The following is a 24,060-nucleotide window of genomic DNA, read 5'->3' as shown; positions in this document are numbered from 1 at the left end:
TGTAATGATAGAATTACAGCTCTGTAACAGGGTTATTCTTTACAGATTCAAATTAAAGCGGTATAAGCATTGTGTTACATGTCACATTGTTTAAAGCTATTCCAGAGGGAAAGGAAAAAAAATACAATATGACAAAATATTAACGTAAGTTTAATTATTTAAATGCACGTAAATGAATGAAAGGAGGGTTTTTAAACTTTTTAAAAAATAGTTGTGATAGTGATGGTATTGTTTTGTAGGATGTACAGTCCTTTGTTTTAGAGAAATATATTGAAGAACTTAAAAATATCGTATAGTGTTCCAACTTGATTTCAATGTAATACAGTGCTATTAACCAAACTGGCCATGACTTTAAGGTTATTGAACCTCCCTGATGGATACATGGAGCTCATTGTACTATGGTTGTTAATAATAATTCTTATAAATGCCCATAATTTTTTATTGTTTAAATTTACAAAAAAAAATTAATCTCTCCTCACAACATGGGGCTCAAACCCACAACCCCCAGATCAAGAGTAGCATGTTCTATCAACTGAGTCAGCCATGTGCCCCACATTGTTTTTAAAGATTTATTAACAGAGAGATACACAGTGAGAGAGGGAGCACAAGTAAGGGAGGTGGGAGAGGGAGAAGCAGCCTTCTTGTCTAGCAGGGAGCCCGGTGCATGGCACAATACCAGGCCCCAGGGATCATGACCTGAGCCGAAGGCAGACTCTTAATGAACGAGAACACCACGATGCCCAAACATTTTTTTTAATAAGTTGAGTAAAAATAATCTATGGGATGTAGGCAGGGATGGGCTAAATTTGTGATAAATGTTAAGGAAGACACTTGTTATGATGAGCACTGGGTGTTATATGTAAATGATGAATCACTAAATTCTACACTGAAACCAGTATTACCAGATGTGTTAACTAGAATTTAAATAAGGTTTAAAAAAATAAACTTAAAAAAAGTACGTTGTGTTGCAATTTACTTATTGGTCAGAAACAGGCAAAACTTTACATCTAAACTCTAAGGATTTAGTATCCAGAAAGGAGCATCAAAAGATCTTCTGGAAAGATGGCTATGGTGTATTCCAATCCTGATGCATGAGTGTATTATCTTTATAAGAATTCTTTTTTTTTTTTTTTTTTGGTTCCACAGTAAATTTTATTTAGACCTTTATAAGAATTCTTCAAGCAGTACTTTTATGTTTGTTTTCATTTTTATGTTTTGAGGAATTAACAACATGGTTCACGTTTTCTTAAGAAGTAATGAGTAAGTGTCCATCATAGATAAATGGACAAAATTGGTACACAAAGGACTACTCTCCAATCTTAAATGGAAAGGAAGTTTGAACAAATGCAATTGTACAATTCCACTTATATGAGTTTGAAGTAGTCAGATTCATAGAGAGTAGAATAGTGGTTGCCAGGGACTGGAGCAAGGCCAATTTGAAGAGTACTAAAGTTCCAGATATGGATGATGGTGATGTTTGCCACAAATATGAATACAGTTAATGCCACTGAGCCACACACTTAAACATAGTTAAAATGGTAAATTTATGTTACATATATTTTATCACAATTTTACTAAAAAGAAAAAAATAATGTATAATGGGTTGTTCGGAGTGCATGAAAATGTTCATAATAAAATTTTATAGTTAAAATCCAAATTTAAAAACCCTGTATATTAAACATAATTTCCTACAACATCAAAATCAATATATGAAACCAGAAGCACCTGCTTATGTTGAGCCTGATACAATCTACAAATTGTCTGTAACAGACATATCCTCCCAGTTTCCCACTGGCCTTCTAATTCCCTAGTTTCAATCATTGTCCAGAAGGATGTGAATTTATTCCTTTAAACTGAGGACACATGTTTCATGGAATCTACAGAGATATAACTGCAACCTGAAATGAGTGTAGGAGGGAAGTCGTTGTACACTTACCCATCATACACTTTTATCCCCACCCCAGACCGAACTTGGGTTTATTTGCCCATAGAAGCCTAATTGTCCCGGGAAGCAAATTAGTGAGGATGACCTCATTACTGTCAAATCTATGTTAGGAACAAGAGAACCCACTTTCAAACCAAGTTTTGAGCACCGCATCTCCTAATGCCTGTTCATGTACAGCTTTTTCACCTCGCAAGGAATGTGTAAAAAGTTAAAAAGAATGAGTAAAGGAGGAAGTAGCAGAAGTTAGGTCAGAAGGATAAGTGGAATATGATTATCAGGTTTGGATGATTCAGCAAGGATTCTGGTAATTACATCATTAAGAAGGGAGGCCATGCCAAAATTTTGAGCAAAGGACTCACCTTCACTCAGGTGTCAAAATCCAAGAGCACAATCTTCTTTTGTTTATTTTTAACTTTTATTCATTTTTAAAATTTTTTACCAGTGTTCCAGAATTCATTGCTTATACACCATACCCAGTTTTCCATGCAATATGTGCCCTCCATAACACCCAACAGCAGGCTCACCCAACCTTTTAAATCTCAACCTGATCAAGCCTCTCCTGCAACCCTGAGCAGTTATCAAGATGTTGGATTTTATGTGTCATCTTAAGTGGGCCACAGGATGCCTAGAGATTTCGTTAAACATGATTTTCGGAGGTGTTTGAGAAGGTGTTTCTGGATGAGTTTACCATTTGAATTTCTAGACTAAAAGAGGCAGATTGTCTTTTTTTTTTTTTTTTTTTTAAAACACAGGTAGGCCTCAGCCAACTTGTCGATGACCTGAATTGAACAAAAACGCTGGGCTTAAAGAATTGGCTCAGCCTATATTCAAGCTGGGTCATGGGTCTCGCCCTGCTTTGGACTCAGACTCCAACTGGAATAACTTTCTTGCTTCTCAAGCCTTTGGACTTACACTAAACTGTTGGCCATCTAGAGTCTTGTCTTTGCAGATCTGGACTACAGAGCTTGGATTTCTCAGCCTTCACAAGTTTATGTGAATGAAGCTTGTTGATATATCTCTCCTAAGATGAGTAATAGTTGCACGTGGTCTGTCTTTTAACTAAAAAAGGATACATAATGTTTATTGAGTCTGAATTTGAAGGGCCAATTACTCTTTTGGGTGTGTTACTCTGATCAATTTGTTGGGTGGCCCAAGAAGTTGCTGGTTTTAGGAGCCCACAGCAGCAGAAAATTCTGCAACAGTTCCAGACACCCCTGCAAAGTGCTCTGTGTATGTGAGACGTACAATCTAGCAGACTCAATGGGGCTTGGTCTGTGGCAGCTAGGGATACTCTTTGGAGCCTTTGATAGGGTTGTACATGTGACCTGTAGCACAGTCCCTTAGAATGTTTTAGTAAACCCCTGCCATGCTTACTCTGCCTTTGAGAACCAGCCTTTGGTCTGTTACTGGGCATTAGCAGAGACTACCATATAGGAACTGGACCGTGGAATAATGATGGAACCTCATATGCCCATTATGAACGGGGAGTTATCTGACCCATTAGGCCATAAAGTTGGGCATGCACAGCAACATTGCATCATCAAATGGAAGTGGTATACCTGAGATCAGGCCCAAGGAAGTTGTAAAAGCACAAGGAAATTAGATGACCTCGTGGCCCAAATGCCTGTGATCCCCACTCTTGCTACACTGCCTTCTGAAAGCCTGAACTGCTTGCCGCAGGGGGTTCCTACGATCGGTTGACTGAGAAAGACTCAGGCCTGGTCTCAGACAGTTCTACGCTATACATAGACACCACCTAAAAGTAGACAGCTGCAACAGCACAGCCCCTCTCTGGCACATCCCTGGGCTGGGGGTGAAAGAAAATCCTCCAGAGGGCAGAATGTTGAACAGTCCTGGGTGAGGTTTGGGTGGTATCCTTCACCACCCAAGTGGTACCAATGAAGAAGACACAGGTATGGATGTGCCAGCAGAAGACTGTGCCTTCTGCTATGTGGAGACGTGTGTGCCTTCCATTATCTGTAGGGACAGCTGGGAGACTCCTGCTGTCAGATTTAACATACGAAACCCCCTCAGTCTCAGAAGCAAGCCCTTTCCTCAATGGTAGGAGGCCTGAAGGCTTTTGAGGAAAAGAACAAGGAGTCCTAGGGAAAGGGGTTGGGCTGGAGCAAGAAAAGCCTTTGTTCTGTTGATGTGCTCTGCAAAATAATTTCATTAGTAAGTGTATAATGTATCTTAAGGCCCTGGCATCACAGTCCAGGAGAGCTTATGGAGCCAATTTGTGGATGGTCTCCATGCATCAAGTGAGGTGGGATGGGACCATGTTCTTACAGGAAAAAAAGTTTATGGAGTAGCGAAAGTACATTCTCAAATGATAACAGTATACATAGGCACAACACGTACCATACGCCACCTTATAGACATTAAATGCCGTTATCCCTCATAACAACCCTTTATTCCTTTATTTTTTTCACACGTGGAACTGAGACACAAAGCAGTTAAGGTATGTGAGAACGCAACACACATTGGCAAGGCTTAGTATTCAGACCCACAGTCTGGGTCCAGGGTGTCTACTATATCTCAAAATAGTATGGCAGGTGGCTGGAGGTAGCAAAGATAGGATTAGAAAGTGAGTGAAATTTAACACAGGGCAAAGGAAGACCTGCTCTGTAGCCTAAAACTGCCTCTCTCTTGTTTGAGGAGGTAGGACAGGAGGAAAAGGAATCATCACACCTCATATTTATTAGATGAGCTGCACTTAATCTTCTCTGTCTCATAACCTTGGATTTGGGACCCATTCCATGTTTCTGGGATGGGACTGAACTCTTTGAATTATGTCCTGAACAAAGGTATAGGTAGCCCATCATTTCCCAGACGAAACAGGCCATGGGCCATTGCCAAAACCAGGACATGCCACATCTGCGTTAATAAGCCTTTATTAACAGTTCCAACTCTAAATAGGAGAAAGCAACCACAAAAAAAGTTCTCAACAGGATGTAAAGTTTATGTGCCTGGCCAGCACATGTTTGGGCACAACTAGAAGGCATCTGAAAGTAAACTATCTGGGGTCTGGGGAGTCAGCGGATGGTGTAGCGTACATAGGGAACCTCGACATCCTCGCCAGTATCATCGTTGCAGCACAGCTCAAGCACCAGTGCCCTCACATGGTGACCCAGCTTTCGCTTCGACACATGGCTCACAATTTCTGTCATCCTGGGGAGAGAGAGGAGAGGGTCAGGGACATAGCAAGAGAGGAGACACATATGGGGCTGAAGAAGGTAGGGAAAGCCATGACCACAAGTAGTAAGGCTCTCCACCCCACACAGGGCCTTCCTCATCCTGCCCAGTGGCCAACTCACGGCTGATCCAACCGTTCCTGGAGTTTGGTAGCTGGCATGAAAAAGGAGTACAGCATGGATACACCTCGGGACAGCATGGTAATCTCTAATTTGTGCTCTGTCTGGAGAGGGTGGGACGGAGGACAGACAACAGTGTCACAGAAAAGGAGAATACGAATCACCTGCACAATCACCGCCCCTAGGTGGAGTGAGTGTAGAAAACCTCACCTTAAAGTAGTCAAGGAACTGTTTGAGAGTCATCTCTTCACCATTAGGCTGCAGCCCCTGCACCTCAAAGCGATCCCACAAGGTCCACTCTTGGTTATAGTACTGTAGGACAAACACAGGGGAGTCTAATATGGGCTAACCCAGATGATCCTAGCGTAACCACTGAACTTGAGTTTTTAAGATAGATCAATCACAACCTTCTTTCGTCCTAAGCCACCTGGGGCCCCATATCAGTGTGCAAGCAAGTGATAATCTTATTCTGACCAATGTGTCTACCAACAAGGCGATCCTGTTATCTTCTTCACTAATCTTCTACTTCCTTGACCTTCCCATTTAATATCTAACTATCCTGACCTTCTCATTACTTCTCAAAGATGCCAGTCACATTTGTACTTGGCACAATGCAAAGAACTGTATAATGAACGGACAGATGGTATACAAAGAGTATGGTACCCAAACATGCAAAGAGCATCATCTGCTATGAGTCAGCTGTCCAGGGATACAGGTGCACGCACACCCTACCCACCACATACATAAAGACTCACTCACTGATGGGCAAAACCAAAGGTTTTCATATAAGCAGGCCCCTACCTGGTGCCGGGGTGGGGCAAGAGGTTCAGAGAAGCTGAAGAAGGGCAGGGCCAAGTTCATAAAGCTGTTCTTATAAGATTCAAGCTGCTGGTGTCCCTGCACCACTTTATATAGCTCCAGACACACGAGGCCAACTATAGCTGCTGTGGTTGTGGCAATTGCAGGGATGATTTTCCCTGCAATCAGCTTGCTCTGCCAGAGAGAAGATGACCAGCAGAGGCCATCATTAGAGAGGTTCAGGGTCTACAGAGGAGGATAAATGTGGGAGACTCACCCTTGGGAAAGGGTGAAAGCTTAAGCTCTAAATACTACCATTACCTTATGCCGATCTGCAGGGGGAATATTATAATTTTCTGCTCGGAGGTTGGATGCAGCCACAATGAAATCCATATGAAAGTTGGTATTATCATCCTGTTGTGAATGAGAAGAGAGGACCAGTATGGAAGAGGGAGGGACTGAGAAGAAAACAAGGTTTCTTGGCTACTAAGGATTCAACTATATTTGCACCTCAACACACTGCAGACCAGCCAAAGAATCTGGCAGGCCTAATCCCACAGAAGCCTATGATGCCTCAGCCTGTGTTCCCACCCTGTTGACGGTCCCAACCCTCCCCAGCACCTTTTCAAAGTTGATAGGGTACATCTTGAAACCAGGGAGTTTCTCTGGGCTGGGAAGCATGGCTTTGAGCTCCTGTAGGCGGCTATCATCTGTAGGAAGAGAGGGGCATGTTAGTCCTTTACATTCCAGGCCCGGGTATGAGGAGAAAGGAGACTAGAATGGGGCAGAGATTTCAGACAGCTCAAGGATCAGACAGATCATGGAGACACACTGCGGGAAAGTGCTGAGGGTGCAGGGAAATGTGGAACAGAAAACACCCACACAAGAAAGAAAGATGTAGACAGGAGTAGGACCATAAGAAAGAGATATAAATGGAGATGCTGAACAAAGATAATAGCAATAACAATGGATGTAGACAGTAACACTATTCAGAACATGTAAGGGATGGAAGCAGTCCAAGCGTCCATTCATGAATGAATGGCTAAAGAAGTCACATGTCCACACAATGGGCTATTACGCAGCTATCAAAAAGCCAGAGTGCTTTATGTTAGAGACAGAAAGACAACTACTTTAAGATGCCACTGACATGAGATATTTATCTCTAAGAATCCAACTTCATAGACACAGAAGACTGAACAGTAGTTGCCAGGGCCTGGGCAGGAGACTGGGGAATTACTTTAGCGTGGACAGAATTTCATAATTTAAAGGTGAGAAAGTCCTGGAGATGTTTCACAACAGCATTGATTTTATTTTAATGCTGCTAAACAGAACACTTAAAAATGGTTAACACTTGGGTGGCTCCGCCGGTTAAGTGTCCACATTTGGATCAGAGTCCTGGGATTAAGCCCCAAAGGGAGGCTCCTTCTCCCTCCCCCTTATCTGCTACTCCCCCTGCTTGTGCCTGTACATGATCTCTCTCTGTTGAATAAATACATTTAAACCTTTTTTTTAAGTGCTTAACACTATAAATCTTAGGTGTTTCTACTGTAACACTTTAAGAATGTAGGTTACGATACAGAGATAGGAGATTTTTTTTTTTAAAGATTGTATTTATTTATTTGACAGAGAGAGAGAGAGATCACAAGCAGGCAGAGGCAGGCAGAGAGAGAGAGGAGGAAGCAGGCTCCCTGCTGAGCAGAAAGCCCCATGCGGGGCTCGATCCCAGGACTCTGGGATCATGACCTGAGCCGAAGGCAGAGGCTTTAACCCACTGAGCCACCCAGGCGCCCCGAGATAGGAGATTTTAAAGAGTTCCACAGACATACATGGGAGATACTTGGAGGAGAGAGAAATGGTAACACAACAGAAATAGAGGGGAAGAAAATATGAGCAGCAGCAGTAGGGAAAAATGGGAAGAGAAGAGAAATGTGAACAGGATAAAATCAAAATGTGAAATGAATAATAGGAATGGCAGAGATATAAATTACGTATGGAGGATGGGCTAGAAGGAAATACATGCAGTGTTGACAACTCTAGAGATACACACAAAGAAATATACAGAGAGGAACAAGAGAGACGAGTTAGTTGGAAAAGAGCAGGATCGGGACAAATATACAGAGGAAAAAATGGAAAGATATATACAGAAAATATACAAAATAGAGACGGACTTAGAGAGTATCCAACAGATATGGGACAGCTAACAGGAGATTGAAGCTGGAAGTTGGAGGGTAGTTATAAATGGTAAGATGAGGAGGAAGACCTTGGTGAGGAAATGAAGAAAGACATGGAGGTCAAAACATACATTGAAAATACATACAGATGGAACTTGGGGATATGGATGGAGATCAGGAAGGAGTTGACCCGGGGAAGACATCAAAGAAAACTATTTGCCAACAGTCTGAAAAACAGAGGAAGAATAAAATGGAGGAAAGGAGAACAAAAATACAAACACACACACAGAAAGAAGATGTACAATTAATCCTGAGAGCCAGAATGGGAAAAAGAAAAATGGGAAGAGAAAGGAGGAATACATGAAAGAATTTTCTTCAATCACCCATCTTAACACTGGAGGAAACAAAGACCACAGGAAAGCATGGGTCAAACTCAGGCCTGGGAACTCAGAGCAGAGAAACCAGGACAACTAGTGTAGAAATGTGGACATAAGATAAATGGAACAGTGCTCTGAGCCAACTGGATTAAGCACCCTCACCAACAGAAGCACTGGCGTTTTGAAGCTCCCTGTCAGAGATGTGGATCCTGACACCAGACTTGGGGGCGAATTCAGGGATGTCCATAGACTGCAGAAGTATGGCCACAGCAGCTCGGTCCTGAGACCCCATCAGCCCATAGGTCTGGGCAAAGAGATTGGCAGCAGCCATCACATAATCCAGATGCAGGGGCTAGAAGGCAAGATATGGACTAGTGAGCAGATCGGTCCTCACCCTGGAAACTCAGGCCTTCTTCCCAGCCACCACTATCCACCCCAACCAAGGATAAAATGGTTAACAATAGAGGGAGGGAAGGGGAGACTTACATTGTTGACATCAAAGATGAGCGGGTGTGGACAGCGTTTGGGCCCAGACCAGAATAGGGCTCCAGAGCTTGTAAGCTAAGAGGATAGAAAGGGTTGGGGAGCAGGGCCTGAGAGGAGACAATCCTGACTCCTTATCTCAGACCTAGATGTCCCAGCTCACTATCCCTGGACATTGACTTTGTGATATATATGCAGAGCTATTTATCAGTATCTTACGAATTTTCAGGCATTAAACCAACTTAAATAACTTAGTAAGTACAAATTAATCCTCAAAAAACTCCCAAGATCTAGGTCATCATTATTCAGAGATGAGGATACTAATATGCAGAGAAAAAATATATGACTAGCTGTAAGTCAAATGAAGCTAGAATGTGAACAGATTGTACTCTTTTTTTTTTCTTTTTTTAAGATTTATTTACTTCTTTTGAGGAGAGGAGCGGGGGTAGAGGGAGAGGGAGAAACAGTCTTAGGCTAAGTACAGTAAGTCAAGCAGAGAAAGACAATTATCACGTGGTTTCACTTATATGTGGAACATAAGGAATAGCATGGATGACATTAGGAGGAGAAGAAAGGGAAAAATGAAGGGGGTAAATCAGAGGAGGAGACGAACCATGAGAGACTGTGGATTCCAGGAAACAAACAGGGTTTCAGAGGGTGGGGGTGGCCTTGCCAGTGATGGGTATTACGAAGGGAATGCACTGCACGGAGCACTGGGTGTTATACACAAACAATGAATCATGCACCACTCCATCAAAAACCAATGATGTATTGTATGGTGACTAACATAATATAATAAAAAATGTTAAGTATAAATAAATCAAAATCTTAAAAAAATGTAAAACTCAACACCAAAAAACAAATAACCCAACTAAAAATGGGCAGAACACACGAATAGATATTTTTCCAAAGTAAACATACAGATGACCAACAGACACATGAAAAAAAGTTCACCACCACCCATCATCAGGGAAATGCAAATCAAAACTACAATGAGATATAATCTCACACCCATTAGAATGGCTAAAATCAACAAAATAAGAAACGACAACTGTTGGTAAGGATGTGGAGAAAAAGGAACAGTCATGCACTGTTGGTGGAAATGGAAAGTGGTGCCACCACTGTGGAAAACAGTATGGAGTTTCCTCAAAAAGTTAAAAAGGGAACTACCCTATAACCTAGCAATTGCACTACTGGCTATTTACCCAAAGAATACAAAAATACTAATTCACAGGGATACCTGCACCCTGATGTTTATCACAACATTATGGAAACAGCCCCAAAGTCATTTAATGATAACTGCATAGATAGAAGATATGGTATATCTATACAACAGAATATTACCTGACCATAAAAAAGGAATGAAGTCTTGCCATTTGTAATGGCATGCATAGAACTAGAGACTGTTAGGCTAACTGAGTAAGTCAGAGAAAGACAAATACCATATGATTTCACACATATGTGGAATTTAGCAGATGAGCAAAGGGGTAGAGAGAGAGAGAGAGAGAGAGAGAGAGAGAGACAACCAAGAAACAGCCTCTTAACTCAGAGAACAAACTGATGATTAGCAGTAGCAACGTGGAGGGGGATGGGTAAAACAGGTAATAGGGAGTTGAGGGAAACTGGAAGTGGAGTATGAACCACGAGAGACTACGGACTCTGAAAAACAACCAGAGGGTTTTGAAGGGGCTGGGGGGTGGGAGGTTGAGGAACCAGGTGGTGGGTAATAGGGAGGGCACATACTGCATGGAGCACTGGGTGTGATGCCAAAACAATGAACACTGTTATGCTGTAAATAAACAAATTAAAAAAAAATTAAAAAAAAAAAAAGAACCAAGTTAAAAAAAAAACAAAAAAACAGGTAACAGGGATAAAGGAGTGCACTTATGATGAGTAGTGGGTATCACGTGGAAGTGCTGAATTACTCACTATATTATGCTCTTGAAACTAATACCAAACTGTATGATAAAACTAACTGGAATTTAAATAAAATCTTAAAAAAAAAAGATTTATTCATTTTAGAGTGGGGAGGGGCAGAGGGAGAAACTTTTTTTTTTTAAGATATTATTTGAATGAGAGAACACACAAGCAGGGGGAGTGACAGTGTGGGTGTAGGTTGAGAAGGATTCCCAGTGGAGCAGGGACCCTGATGCAGAACTCCATCCCAGGACCTTGAGATCATGACCTGAGCTGCAGACAAACACTTAACCGACTGAGCCACCCAGGTATCCCAAAGCACTGGCTCAGTTTTTCTTGAGGTCTTCTAAAATGGTCTTGGTGTGCCTACCATAGCTGAATTCGCTGTAACAAGAGCTCTTAGAACACTACCTGCTTCTAGAAAATGCATTCTGCCAAATGAACTCAGCAAGTATGTAATACCTGGTCAGGAGGAAAGTTGTGCAAAAGCTGGCAAATGTTGCTGGAGTACTGAGTGTGCCAGTGGTGGTAAGCCCAGGTCACACAGTCAGCCCAGGTCTGTGGCCGCTGTAGTACCAAGCTACGCTGCACGGCTTCCAGCATTTCCAGGGGTTGGGTGCCTGCCAGGCGCAGTGTCCGTTCCACAAACTTGGAGTCTCTGACAGGAATCAGAGGAAAAATGGGCAAGATTACACAGAGGCCCCAGGAGTGGGCTCAACTACATGGAGAGCTGGCCCCGACTTTCCAGTGGCAGGAGGCCTATACATTCATTAATTGATTCAGAACATGTGGCTGGTGCTGAGCCATACAGTGGATACAGTATGCTCGGCTGGCGTGTATGTAGAGCAGAAGTGAGAGAACATTTGGACAGGATTACTCACGTGAGATACTGGTTGACATTTTCTGCTGCGTGCTTAAAGAGACCTTCAAACTCATCGCGAGCCCACTGCAGACAAAGCAAAGACATTACATGGGGCTGAGACACAAAATGCGCTTCTGTAGGCACTAAAAGACCATCCGCTTGGATGCCTGGGTGGCTCAGTCAGTTGAGCTTCTGCCTCTGGCTCAGGTCATGATTCCAGGGTCCTGGGATCAAGTCCCATACCAGGTTCTCTGCTCAGCGGAGCTTGCTTCTCCCTCTGCCTGCTCTCCCTCCCTCTGCCTGCTCTCTCTCTGGCAAATAAATAAATAAAATACATTTTAAAAAAAAAGACCATTAGTGAGTGAAGCAATTGGGAACAATATGGCTATCACAAGATAACTAAGGAAGAAAGCCCCTCAAAAGTGCCCCTCAAACTACAAAGTCCTACCCTCGCAATTTAAAAACCAATGGCCTTGATCTGGGCAGTGGTTACACAAAATATACATACACATATATATATAGATGTATATATATATATAGAAAACTTATTCTTAAGATAGGTACACCCTCCTCTAGATGTGGTGTGTTTCAAGATGAAAGAACAAAGCTCACACCAAAAATAATACATGAATGATCCATACAGGTCAGGGGGACTGGACATAAAATAAGATACAAATTTTGCCCTCTGCAAATTACAAGGTCAGTAAATACAGCCACTGGTGAAGTGATCTGTAACCTAGAGATCCAGGTTCAAAGGCCAGCTCAGCCACAGTGCTGTGGCATACAAGGTAATGCCTTTATCTATGTATCCTTATTCTGAAAACATATTCCGTAAATGAAGGATCTATAACTCATGGGTTGATATGTTGAAATGACTATACATGTACGTATGAAAAGCTTACTTAAAACAGTGCCCAAGTACTCACTAAATGGTAAATACTTTACAAACCCTTGAGAGAAGTACTTCTCTCCTCCCTTTTTTCACATAAGGAATCTGAGATGTGAGGAGGTTAAGTCCTTAAAGAGTCACATAGGGAATTTATTTTAAGAGCTTGTTTTATAGTCCTTCTGCATGGGCGGCAAGGCAATAGAGTAACATCTAATAAAGGTTACAGGTATGGACACACACAAACGCACATATATGTCTGCAAACATACACGTGTGTACATGTACATATGCATACACACAGGCTGAGATGGAGACACAGGTACACTGCAGTGAATATATCAGTTTAAATACATCCATGGTACAGTTATTGGTAACTGCTGGGTTGGAAGCAAGTAGGTGAAGCAAGTAGTTCTGTTTCTCCTTATCTTCCTCCTACTCCCATACTCTGAAATACGGTCTTTAAGGGCTGCATTAAGAATCATAACACATAATTAATACATAATACATAATTCATAATACAGTGGTCATCCTCGGGTTCAGAGAACAGTGGAATTTGAGTTAGGTTCTGGGTATTGGTTAAATAGGTATGTTTACTTTGTCCATTTAGACAATACGTACACTGTTGTGTATGTACGTTATAGACACAGAATCATCCTGACATGCCGATTCTTAAACATATGGTGTGCAACAGGAAGGGGAATCCAAAAGTGGGCTAAATATTACAAGTAATAAAGAACTAGCAGAGATAATGCTAAGAATTTAGTTTTTAGCCAGAATATAATCTGTTTATATAAGATCACACTTTCTTTTCTCAAATGGAAGTTCCGTAAAATACATTACATATTATATGAATACCCATCTCTGGGTCTACAAACTAAACATTTTTAAGTTAAATGAATCATTTAGTAAGGCTTAGACTGAAGGGTGTAAAACGAGAGAAAGAGATTTGAAGAAAAGGTACATGTTACACTGGCACTTACATCACCTGAATGACAAGTCAGGTGGCTGAGAGGCTGTTAGGTGCCTGTCCCTTCCACCTCTCCCTCCCTCCAAAAGTGATCACCTGCAGTGTGTGTTCGATGGCATTGGGGAAGTTCTTCAGTGTGCAGATAGGGATGGACTTCTCAGGAGGGTCCTGGCTGGAGCTGTACGACTCTGTCAGGAAGGGGATAACCACCTGCACGCTGCCCTTGGTGCCCAGTGTGCCTGACTCCAGCAGTGGTTTACGGTAGTACACACAGCGGCGGTCTACATACATGCCTGTGGGAAGACGACGCGGGGTGGTAACATTAGGATGGGACAGGAGGACAGATACACCCCCAAACACACACATACTACTCTGCCCTTGTCCTTAACCCCCTCCCCAAACTCACGAGCATCCATATTGTCCAGGGCGCTGGCAATACCATCAAGGTTCTGGAAGAAGCTGTCGTCATAGATATGCTCTGTGTCAGGGCCAACACGATTCTGATGGCTCATTACCCGGATGTACGGATTTATCTGGCGCACAGCTGCAGCAGCTGTTTCAGATTTCAGTTTCTGGGTAGGGGTGGAGGAGGAGCTGTCATTCATATGTTCACCCTATAAACCTTTAGAGAGTTGTTCTGACAACTGGTTTATCTAATGGTGGGCAAGATCTACACTCTGAGTTCAGTAGGCTCCCTTCTTTAGCAGCAGCCTGACAAGTGTCACATGGCTGAGGCTGTGACAAACAGGCCCGAGGGGGAGCAGAAAAGGAACAATAAACCAAGTAGGAGACAACGGATCAAGTATCTGCAACATTCACTGCTTTTGACTTAACAACATCCAGAACTGGGATGCCGTTACCCAGATAAAGCCAAGGTCCTTGTACAAATATAAACAGTATACTCTGAAAGCCCAAGTCAGTCAGGTCACATTCTTCTTTTGCTCAAAACCCTCCACTAGCTCCCACTTTCACTTAGGGTATGAATTGGCCCATATTACTTCTACAGCCTCATCTCCTACCATGGTCCCTTCTGAATGACCTCTCTGTTCCAATGAGCTATTATTCCAACATCAGAATTTTGCTCAGGCTGTTACCTTTACCCAACACATTGCTTCCTAAATTACTTTCTCATTCTCTATCATCCAAGTCTTGAGGAAATGCGACCCTTCCACTGAGGACTTCCTTTACCACACTGCAAACCACTCTCCATGGCACTTCCCTCTCATCCTGGTTTTTCATGTTTCATTGTACTTTGCACCATCTTAACATCAGCCATGTACTTGGCTATTGTAAATTACTGTTTATTGCATCCATCCTCAAAATAAGGATCTTAAGAAGAGCATCTTCTATGTGCGGCTACAGCTACAAGAATTCCCTGTGCTAGGAATTTAAACTACATCAAAAACTAATGACGTACTGTATGGTGACTAACATAGTTTATTTATTTTTAAAGATTTTATTATTTATTTATTTATTTGACAGAGAGAGAGATCACAAGTAGACAGAGAGGCAGGCAGAGAGAGAGAGGAGGAAGCAGGCTCCCTGCTGAGCAGAGAGCCCGATGTGGGACTCAATCCCAGGACCCTGAGATCATGACCTGAGCCGAAGGCAGCGGCTTAACCCACTGAGCCACCCAGGCGCCCCGTGACTAACATAATTTAAAAAGAAAATTTAAGGGCGCCTGGGTGGCTCAGTGGGTTAATCCTCTGCCTTCGGCTCAGGTCATGATCTCAGGGTCCTGGGATCGAGTCCGGCAATGGACTCTCTGCTCGGCAGGGAGCCTGCTTCCTCCTCTCTCTCTCTCTCTCTCTCTGCCTGCCTCTCTGCCTACTTGTCATAAATAAATAAAATCTTTTAAAAAAATTTAAACTGGTAAAATTTTGTTATTCGTTGATTTGAAAATGGAATGATTCCATTACACAGTAGAAATATAAATATGAAAAATGTTTTCCAATACAAAAACGTCAGTCACAAAATCCAAATTATATGTACATTTTTACGAATGTTTTAAGTTATGTAATCTCTTAGGAGGCAGCTGGATTCTCTTCTCTACCACATTTCAATCTGTTAAATGTATAACAGAGGAAATACTCAGTTTTACATAATATTTTAATAGCATTTTCAGATAACTGTTGATATTGAAAAAAAATCAAAACCTGAGAATAACAGTGTTTTAAAGTGGAGATGCAAGGTAAGATCTTCAATCTGTACCACTATCTACTGGTTTGATTTGCGCTTTGAATGGATCCTTAGGTACTGCTCTCTCTTGTACCATTCTGCATTTCTTCAGTTGGGAGGGGGGAGTTTCTGAGTTAGGGAAGTCTTCCTAAAGTACCATCGAAATTTTACCTGACAAAGTAAGAGTAAAATGTCAAATGATGTCTTGGTAGTCTTAAAACAATTATGACCTTGGGGACTTGATGAAAAGTGTTGTGGACCTCCAGTCTTTTCTCACTAGACAAAGGCAGAAAGCTCTCCTTTGCTATGTTATGCATTCCAAATATCTAGGGCAGTGCAGAATAGCAGGATGACAAAATGAAACAAAAGACTCTGAGTAGCCAGAAATAACACAGAAGACTTCTCATACTGATCCTCCAAGATTGAGGGAGGAAAAAAAAAGTGGGGGTATGTATAAAATGATGAATGAAATGTAAAGACATGGTAAGTATTCAATTATCTGCAGAAAGAATGAGTGGTAGAAAAAAAGAGAGAAGAGAAAAGCAGAAAGAAAAATAGAGACAAAAAGACCTAAGCTACTAAGATTAAGGACAAGAAATATAGGAGAAAAGAGAGAGAAGCAGCTCATCCAGTTACCAGGTGTAACTACTCACCGTGACATCCCAGGGCCGGAACAAAAACTGTCGATTGAGATTGGACTTCTCAATGGTATCCATGTCTGTAACAGTGATTGCCCCATTCTCCCCACAGCCTAGACCAATCATGGCAAAGTTCTTGAGGAGTTCACAGCCAATGGCCCCTGCACCTACCTGAGAGGTTGCCAAGAAGAGAGACACAAAGAGTGAAAGCAAAGCAAAGAAACCTGTTAGTCCTCACTTCCCCTGAAGATACTGAGAAAGGGTAAGGGGGTCCTGTATTACATATTCAAATCCTAGAGGATTTGAATGTTTTAAGTTATGTAATCTCTTAGGTGGCTAGAAATCCTAGAGGATTTCTTAGACTGTCATCTAAGAAAGAAGGCCCCGGATGGCAGAATAAAGGCACATTATCAGGCTTTCCTGTGTGTGAGGAAAATGGAGAAAGGGAGGAGATGAGGGCACAAAACCAATTACCCTCCCTTGTGAGGCAGGAGACTCTAGAAAAGATTGGCCAGAGGCAAGTAAAGATGACTTGGCTGGTCCACCATGGCATCACTCACCAAGAAGTAATTTTGCTTGCCCAGCTTCTCTTGCAGGTCTGAGCCAAATACAGCCACCTGCCCATCATAACGGTTCTGGCACTGTGTCACGTGAAGGGAGGAGGATCAGAGACGAGCTGCCTTGCAGAGACCCCAAATAATACGCTCCCCATGGGGACCCCCTCACATACCGGGCGACATCTGTCCTCTGTGAGGGCCTGCCTGTCCTCGGGGAGACACTCAAGTGCATCAAAGTACAGCCATTGCATAAGAGGCATAAACTTCCCAGAGCAGGCCTGAGGAGATGGTAAGAAATGGGAGGTCATCAGTGCTTAATGAAAATCGGACCCAGAAGGACAGCCAGGGATGGAATCAGGAGGGTACCTGGTCTGTGCTCAGCTCTGCCCTCTTTACCCACACTGACCTTCACAACTTCCTGGGCAGCCAAGCCCCCAATAAAGGCGTTTATGGGTGCCAGATCCCCAGCAGCCACATATGCGAGTTTTCTAATAAGGTCCTCATCCAGGGAGTCCTGCTGCACCACTGGCAGGGCTTGGGCATTCACAGCCTGGGCTAAGGCCACCAGAGCTGTAGCATCCTCCTGGAAAGGCAAACAGGGCCAAGAGAGGACCAGTCAGGCCAACTGTGGGAATGAGACAGAGAGACAGTAGATGGGAGAGCAGGTGAGGCTTTGGGCCAAAGATGCCGGCTGGCTTGCCCACTCATCTACCTCATTGTGGGGCCGAGGAGACCGGCCATGCTGAGCACAGAAGCGGTGCAGGGCCTGGAAGCCAATGTGCAGCTGACCAGGGCGAGGAAACTTGGCAAAATCCGTTATCACAAAGTCTGGCTCTGCCAGTGAGGCTAGCAAGGATTTCTGTGGAGAGTGGGATATCAGCACCAGAGAAGTGAAAATCCTAGAGGTATAGAACCCTACAGCCCACCTCCACACATACTTACAAAGCTGATCTTCTTAGGTACTTTAACCTGACTGACAATGCCTCCCCGGGTATACTCAGAGAAGCTGGAAGTGTCACAGATACTAAAGGTATAGGGACCTAAGGGAGGAAAAGAACGGAGTGTCTGTTACTTCAACCACCATTCCTCCTACCCCACCACAGAGAACCAACAGCACCATCAAAACAAGAATGAAAATCGATCTTGACCCAGTCTACGCTAAAACAAACTATTCAAAATACAACAGGGAGGGAAAACAAACAAACACAAAATAAGTCAAGTAGCTTAATATGCACCTAATTGGAGTTCTGGAAGTCGTAGAGGATGAGGAGAGAAGGGAAGGGACGGGAGGGATAGAAAGGGGAGGCAAGAAGAAGGAGTGATATTTTGAAAAAAATTGTGGCCAGTAATTTTCCAAACCCAATACAACTGTAAGCCGACAAATAACATAGTTAAATAAACCCAAACAAAAGAAATTGGAGAAAAATGCACTAAGGTACATTGTCATGATCACATACATTGTTAATCATCAGTGGTAGAGAAAAAGAGCACATGACATACATAAGGAACGAAGAAAAGAATGAAAGCATACTTCTGGTGGAAAATAATGGAAGCAAGACAATACAGCAACATCTTCTAAAAGAAAAGAAAAACTGTCAAATCAGAATTCCAATGTCCACATAAATGGCTTTCAAGAACATAGGCAAGTAAAGAACATTTAAATCTCTAAAACACTAAACGAATCACCACCAGCAAATCTCATGAGTACAACAAATGGTAAAGGACATCCCTCAGGTAGAAAGAAAACTATACTAGATGTAAAATCTGGATCGACAGAAAATAAAAAATGGATTTAAAAAAAACACAAAAAAACCTTATTTTCTTAATTCTTTCAAGTCCCTCTCTCTTTTTTTAAGATTTTCTTTATGTATTTGATAGAGAGAGAGATCAAAAGTAGGCAGAGAGCCAGGCAGAGAGAGGGGGGAAAGCAGAGTCCAATGGGGGCTCAATCCCAGGACTCTGAGATCATGACCTGAGCTGGGGGCAGAGGCTTAACCCTCTGAGCCACCCAGACGCCTCTCAACTCTCTTTAAAGCAATAGGTTTTAAATCCAAGCAAACGTATTGAGGAGTTTATGACAGAGAGAAAATACACATGGGGAACCAGGAACTGGGAATATTCTGTTGTAAGGCTTTTTTTTTTTTTTTTTTTTTTACATGAGGTGATAAAGTGTTACTTAGAGACTATACACTAAATATATATAAAGTTCTGTATTATAAATTCTAAGGCAAACAAGCAAAAAGAGATACAGTGAACAACTAAGCAGGAAATAAAATCAAACACTAGTGGCATAAGCTTGCCTCTATAGTTCAGCTCACATCTATTTGGTAAGGTCCCAAGGACACATCTCTCCTAAATGTTAGCTCAGGTTTCGAAAGGCATCTCTTCTTGGCCTTTGGTCTAATTCATGCTACAGTTGTGTGTCACATTTTGGCCTCTCAATCAGCCCACGGCACTCCCTTTGGTTCAGGCAATCATTTCTTGTGCCCAGCCCTGACATACCCAGGACTTGGATCTCCATGGGGTAGGTGTCATTGAGTTCATCCATGCCCTGGACTTCTGTGAAGGAGACAAAGTCACCGCTCTCAAATCCATGCCGGGCCTCATCTAGGCAGGTGACAACACCTGGGCTATCCTAGTTCAAAGAAAAGTAAGCCTCAGGGGTAGGCTCCGGGTACCATGAGGAGACAGGGAGAATTACTGCTGCCCACCTTCCTGCCAGAACCCTTGGGGTGGATCTCCTTACCTTTGTAACCATAGATACCATAGCACTGAGAGGCTGCTCCCCATTGGAATCTGTAAGGATCATTTCCTCTCCAAAGTCACAGAACAACTGCCTGTAGGAGACAACAGGGCTAGAGCCCAAAACCTGTGCATCCAGGTACTCTATGAGCCCTTCAAGATGCAGTGAGTAGCTGCTAAGCAAACTCAGCCCCTTTCTTCTGGCGATGAGACGGCACTCATGCCAAATAAGGAAAGCTAAATATACAAAATCAAAACCTAGGCTTGGGTTGGCTGGGAGAAGTATGAGTTCAGTGGGAGCAAAAGGATCTTGCCTGGGCCTGGCAGGTGCTTGGGAGAAAGTGAGAGGCAGGCACTCACCCAAACAGGCCACGTGTGTCTGCCACGACCAGCTTGATTCCATGGCCATGACAGAACTCACCCACCTGCAGCTGGTCCTCCAAGGGAGTGTTGGTGAGGACCACCACCTATACAGAGAAGGAGGCTCAGACACAAGGCTTGGCAGTGGGGTGCAGGAGAGTTAAGAAAATAAAGGAGAAACGCGGACTGGGGTGGGTGAAGTGTCACGCAGTCCAGCACTGGTGGGGTGTCAGGAATGTAAACTTTGCTGGCTCAGTCTTCTTCTATTTATAAAGTATCTATCTGTGTCACGCTCAGTGAGAGCAAGCTCACTGATGGGAAACAGGATTCCCCAGACTCAGATAAGAAAGGTAAAGAGGTCCTGAAAAGACCAACAAACTCTTTTATTTGACAAACACAAAACCCTGCCTTCCCACCACCTAACAGTATCAGGGGAGACAAAAATGAATCATACTCTGGTCCCAAAGTCCAAGTTTATGCCCCCATATTCCACCCTCAATTGCTTCAATTCAAAAATAAATAAAATACCTGCTCAGATCTGGTCTGTGGGGATTTGTGTCTGTTGTTCCCTAGTCCTACACCAGGAATTTCACTATCCATTTCCTCTGGGAAACCCTACACAAGTATATCAGTACCCACAGTCCCCTCTTTCCAGTCTAGCTGTTTAACAAACACACATTTGGAACTTCCATTGTGCCAACTGCTCTTCTAAGTATTTAACCATCACAAAAACTTTGAAGTCATTATTGCTATTATTTCCATTCTACAGATACAAAAATAAAGGCAGATAAACTAAGTATCTTGTTCACTGCCAGGCAACGGCAAGAGCGAGATACCCACCCACCAAGGTATTTTGCTTCAGAGTTCAGTGTTCACAAACACTGCATCACAGAATTTGGCCATTCCTTCCCTTCTGAAAAGCTGTGAGATCCACCCACCCCGCCCCCCCCACCGGACAGTATCCAGGATCTAATTCCTGCCTACATCTCTGAGGCTCCCCCCATGAAACCTAAACACTGGGACAGTCTATTTAGTAACTCCTCAAATGACCAAGCAGAAACAGAATCTGGGAAAATTAGGCAAGAAGCACGATGCAGCAAGGTACCTGGAAACCACTAAGGAAGTCCTCAGTGAGGGTACCAGTAAAAGCGGTGACTGGCACATAGCTGTTGAGCTCAGCAAGGCGGGGCTGTGATACCTCAGCCCGGTTTTTACCAATGTCCTCCTCCCGCAGGTAGAACTACAACAGGGTATAGGAAGAGAAGTAAATGCAAAGCTCAAGGGGGGGGTGGTATCTTGGCAAAGGTAGTAAAGGAGCCAGGAAGAGGAAGGTACCTGGGAGGAGAGGTCAGCCCATTGGGCAGTGCCCTGGTCGTGCAGGGTGACAGCTTTGACCCCACCAAGGATGATATTCTTGGCAATTTCCACCCCTAGGCCCCGGAGGCCTGATACCAGTACACTGGATGACTGGAGATGCTTCATTGCCTCATGGCCAAGCACATACCTGCCAGGTTGGGAGAGAGTCTGGGTCAGGACTTGACGGAATCAATACCATCTTTTCTGTGCCCCTTCCCACTCCACATCCCCATACTTAGCCAGACTTACAGCTGTCGGGAGTAAAGACCCTCATCTATGTCTGTTTCCCTCTCTTTTTTTGGCATTCCCTAGGAATGAAGAGGGGAAAACACGTTCCGGGGCTTAGCAAGAAAGGAACTTAAATAGTTAACAAACTGCACTCTCTTACACCCTGCACCCCACCTATGAGTCTTTAAGGAGAAGATACTCACGTTGGTCGGTCCCGAGGGCACGTTAAACATTGCTGAACAGGTAGAAGGGCAATCACAACTTGGTTTTGGATCAGGCCCAGGCACACAGCGATTCTTGGAGAGTGGCGAGCTGGACATCTGAAAGAAAAGGGCTAGAGGTGAGCCCTCTGTGGTGGGTAGCCTTTCTTGTTGGTGGCAAGTTTGGAGGAGGGAAGGCCTTAACTACTAGCAGCGCTTTTTAAAGAAGAGAAAGATAAAGAAGAGATGCTACATGTTGGGGTTGCTGTGAGGAAGTGAAAAGAGGAGGTTAAGCTCAGATGCAGCTGCAGGGTGGATGGTAAGAGAGTGCCAGTTTAACTCTTTAAGCTCCATTCCTGCTAACCTCTGGAATGCCTCCCTCACTTCCCATTCCAAGGGAATGCAAAAAAAAAAAAAAAAAAGAAAGAAAGAAAGAAAGACAGACAGACAAGACGGTTCAGGCCGAAAGGACTGAGAAGAGGCTCGCTAGAATCTGAAGTTCTCTGGTCAGTCGGTAACTCTGAGCGCACACAGTCAGTAGATGCTGGGAGAGCACTCTACTCTGGTGGAAATCATGGGGAAGGGGATATCTGATAATGGTAAGGAATCCCACGAAGCAGAAAGCAGAAGGTGAGGGCACCTGAGGGAACACCTGAAAGGCTCTCAGGGAAGACTACAATGTGTGACGTGGAGTCAAGGGACACTGAGTGAAGCTACGGCAGCTGTTGACTTTTGAATTCACAGACAGGCCTCGGATGAGGCTGGGAAGACTTGTACCGGACAGAGGTGGTTAGGACCCAAATCGATAGGGGCAGATACTTATGGAAGTGAGGGCGGCACTGGGAGAATCCTCTGATGGAGGACAGCTTTGTGCAAACAGTTCCTGTGTGATGTTCGCCAGTGACGAGGCTCGCAGGGAAGATAGATCAGGGTTATCTGGAAAGAATGCTGGGACCACAAAGAAAGAGACTCTTCAAAAGTAGATACGGAGGGCTTGTCACTGAAGGGCAATGCGGGGCCCAAAGGAGTTTCTCATGGAAGAGGCTAAGGTCTTGAGGAGTTAGGGGAGGTGGGCCATTAATTACAAATGCTGGGTCTAGAAGGGGATGCAGAAAGAAAGACGTCTTTAGGACTGGGTAGTGAAGTCGAACGTAGAAACAAAGCAACAAATATCTGAATAGAAACGCTGGATCCGGAGGATCTCTGGCAGAAGAAGCTATGATGAGAGATGTGAGGAAGAAGTCTCTGACAGAGCGCCAGGCCTAGATGCTCTGCATAGTCTGGTCCGTGTTTTTAGCTTTGCAAGGTGACCAGGAAGACGATGTCAGCAAGCGATGGGCCGTCTGAAAACAAAGTTCCTCAAAAACCTTTTCTGGGGGAAATGGAAGTCAAATAGAACTTCCGAGACCACGGTCTGGTCCCCTTGGAGGCTGTGAGAAGTGCTGGCAGACGAATGGATAATTTTGGTTTAAAATCCTTGATGGCATATGTTCGCTAGGTACGTTCAAACTGCTGACTTTAGCCGCTCTGTCTGCAAAGGAATGAGATTTGTGCCTAGGTACGTTTGACCTGAAACTTACTTAAAAGCTGGTACGGGGCCTTGGGAAACACTAGGTCACATTCTTAAAAACAAACGTGGGGCCCGCCCCAGGATCAGCCCATAGGCTGCCGCCACAGAGACCCAGCTCAGGCCCCAGCAAAGTCCCAGAGCATCACGCCCCGGGCCAGGGAGGCGCCTTCACTGACCCTTAGTTACCAGCGCTGCGTCCACGGATCGCCCCGCCGCCCACTCCTCACGCAGCCAAAGCAAGCCCAGCAGCCGCCCTCCTTGTCCTCCTCCGTCCCCGCGGACTGGCTAGCGGAGAGTCACACTGCCACAGCCTTCCCCCTCTCCTGGCAGTCCCTTCCACGAACGAGGCCTCCTTTACCTCAACCGCCGAAACAAGATGGCAGCCGCGGAGCCCGAGGTTGAAAAGAGTCGTTTGGTGCTACTCCCGTCGCGCCTCATTGTGAATCACGTATGACGTCAGCAGCCTTTGTGCGACTCATTACGCCGCCGGCTGTGGGCAGGAGGAGCGC

At 43.9% G+C, this 24,060-nt stretch overlaps 1 protein-coding gene across 1 annotated transcript; it reads right to left on the bottom strand.

Moving 5' to 3' along the window:
* Window positions 1–4,855: 4,855 nt before the first annotated feature.
* On the bottom strand, window positions 4,856–23,839 carry LOC123935828 (ubiquitin-like modifier-activating enzyme 1). Its single transcript, XM_045996633.1, has 26 exons — window positions 23,728–23,839; window positions 21,985–22,101; window positions 21,803–21,861; window positions 21,533–21,701; window positions 21,303–21,437; window positions 20,198–20,304; window positions 19,842–19,932; window positions 19,598–19,730; window positions 18,038–18,135; window positions 17,808–17,954; window positions 17,502–17,678; window positions 17,269–17,373; window positions 17,099–17,179; window positions 16,554–16,709; window positions 14,129–14,294; window positions 13,819–14,015; window positions 11,887–11,951; window positions 11,468–11,663; window positions 9,092–9,166; window positions 8,768–8,957; window positions 6,679–6,767; window positions 6,379–6,471; window positions 6,061–6,252; window positions 5,470–5,571; window positions 5,263–5,363; window positions 4,856–5,116 (listed from the first exon to the last, which is right to left on the bottom strand). Exons 2-26 carry the CDS (start codon window positions 22,099–22,101, stop codon window positions 4,981–4,983), a joined length of 3,177 nt encoding a protein of 1,058 aa, XP_045852589.1. The 5' UTR covers window positions 23,728–23,839; the 3' UTR covers window positions 4,856–4,980.
* Between the last annotated feature and the right edge of the window lie 221 nt (window positions 23,840–24,060).

The sequence above is a fragment of the Meles meles genome, chromosome Y, assembly GCF_922984935.1.
Source record: "Meles meles chromosome Y, mMelMel3.1 paternal haplotype, whole genome shotgun sequence".
In the NCBI taxonomy this organism is placed as follows: Eukaryota; Metazoa; Chordata; class Mammalia; order Carnivora; family Mustelidae; genus Meles; species Meles meles.
This window is presented reverse-complemented; position numbering and strand designations above follow the sequence as displayed.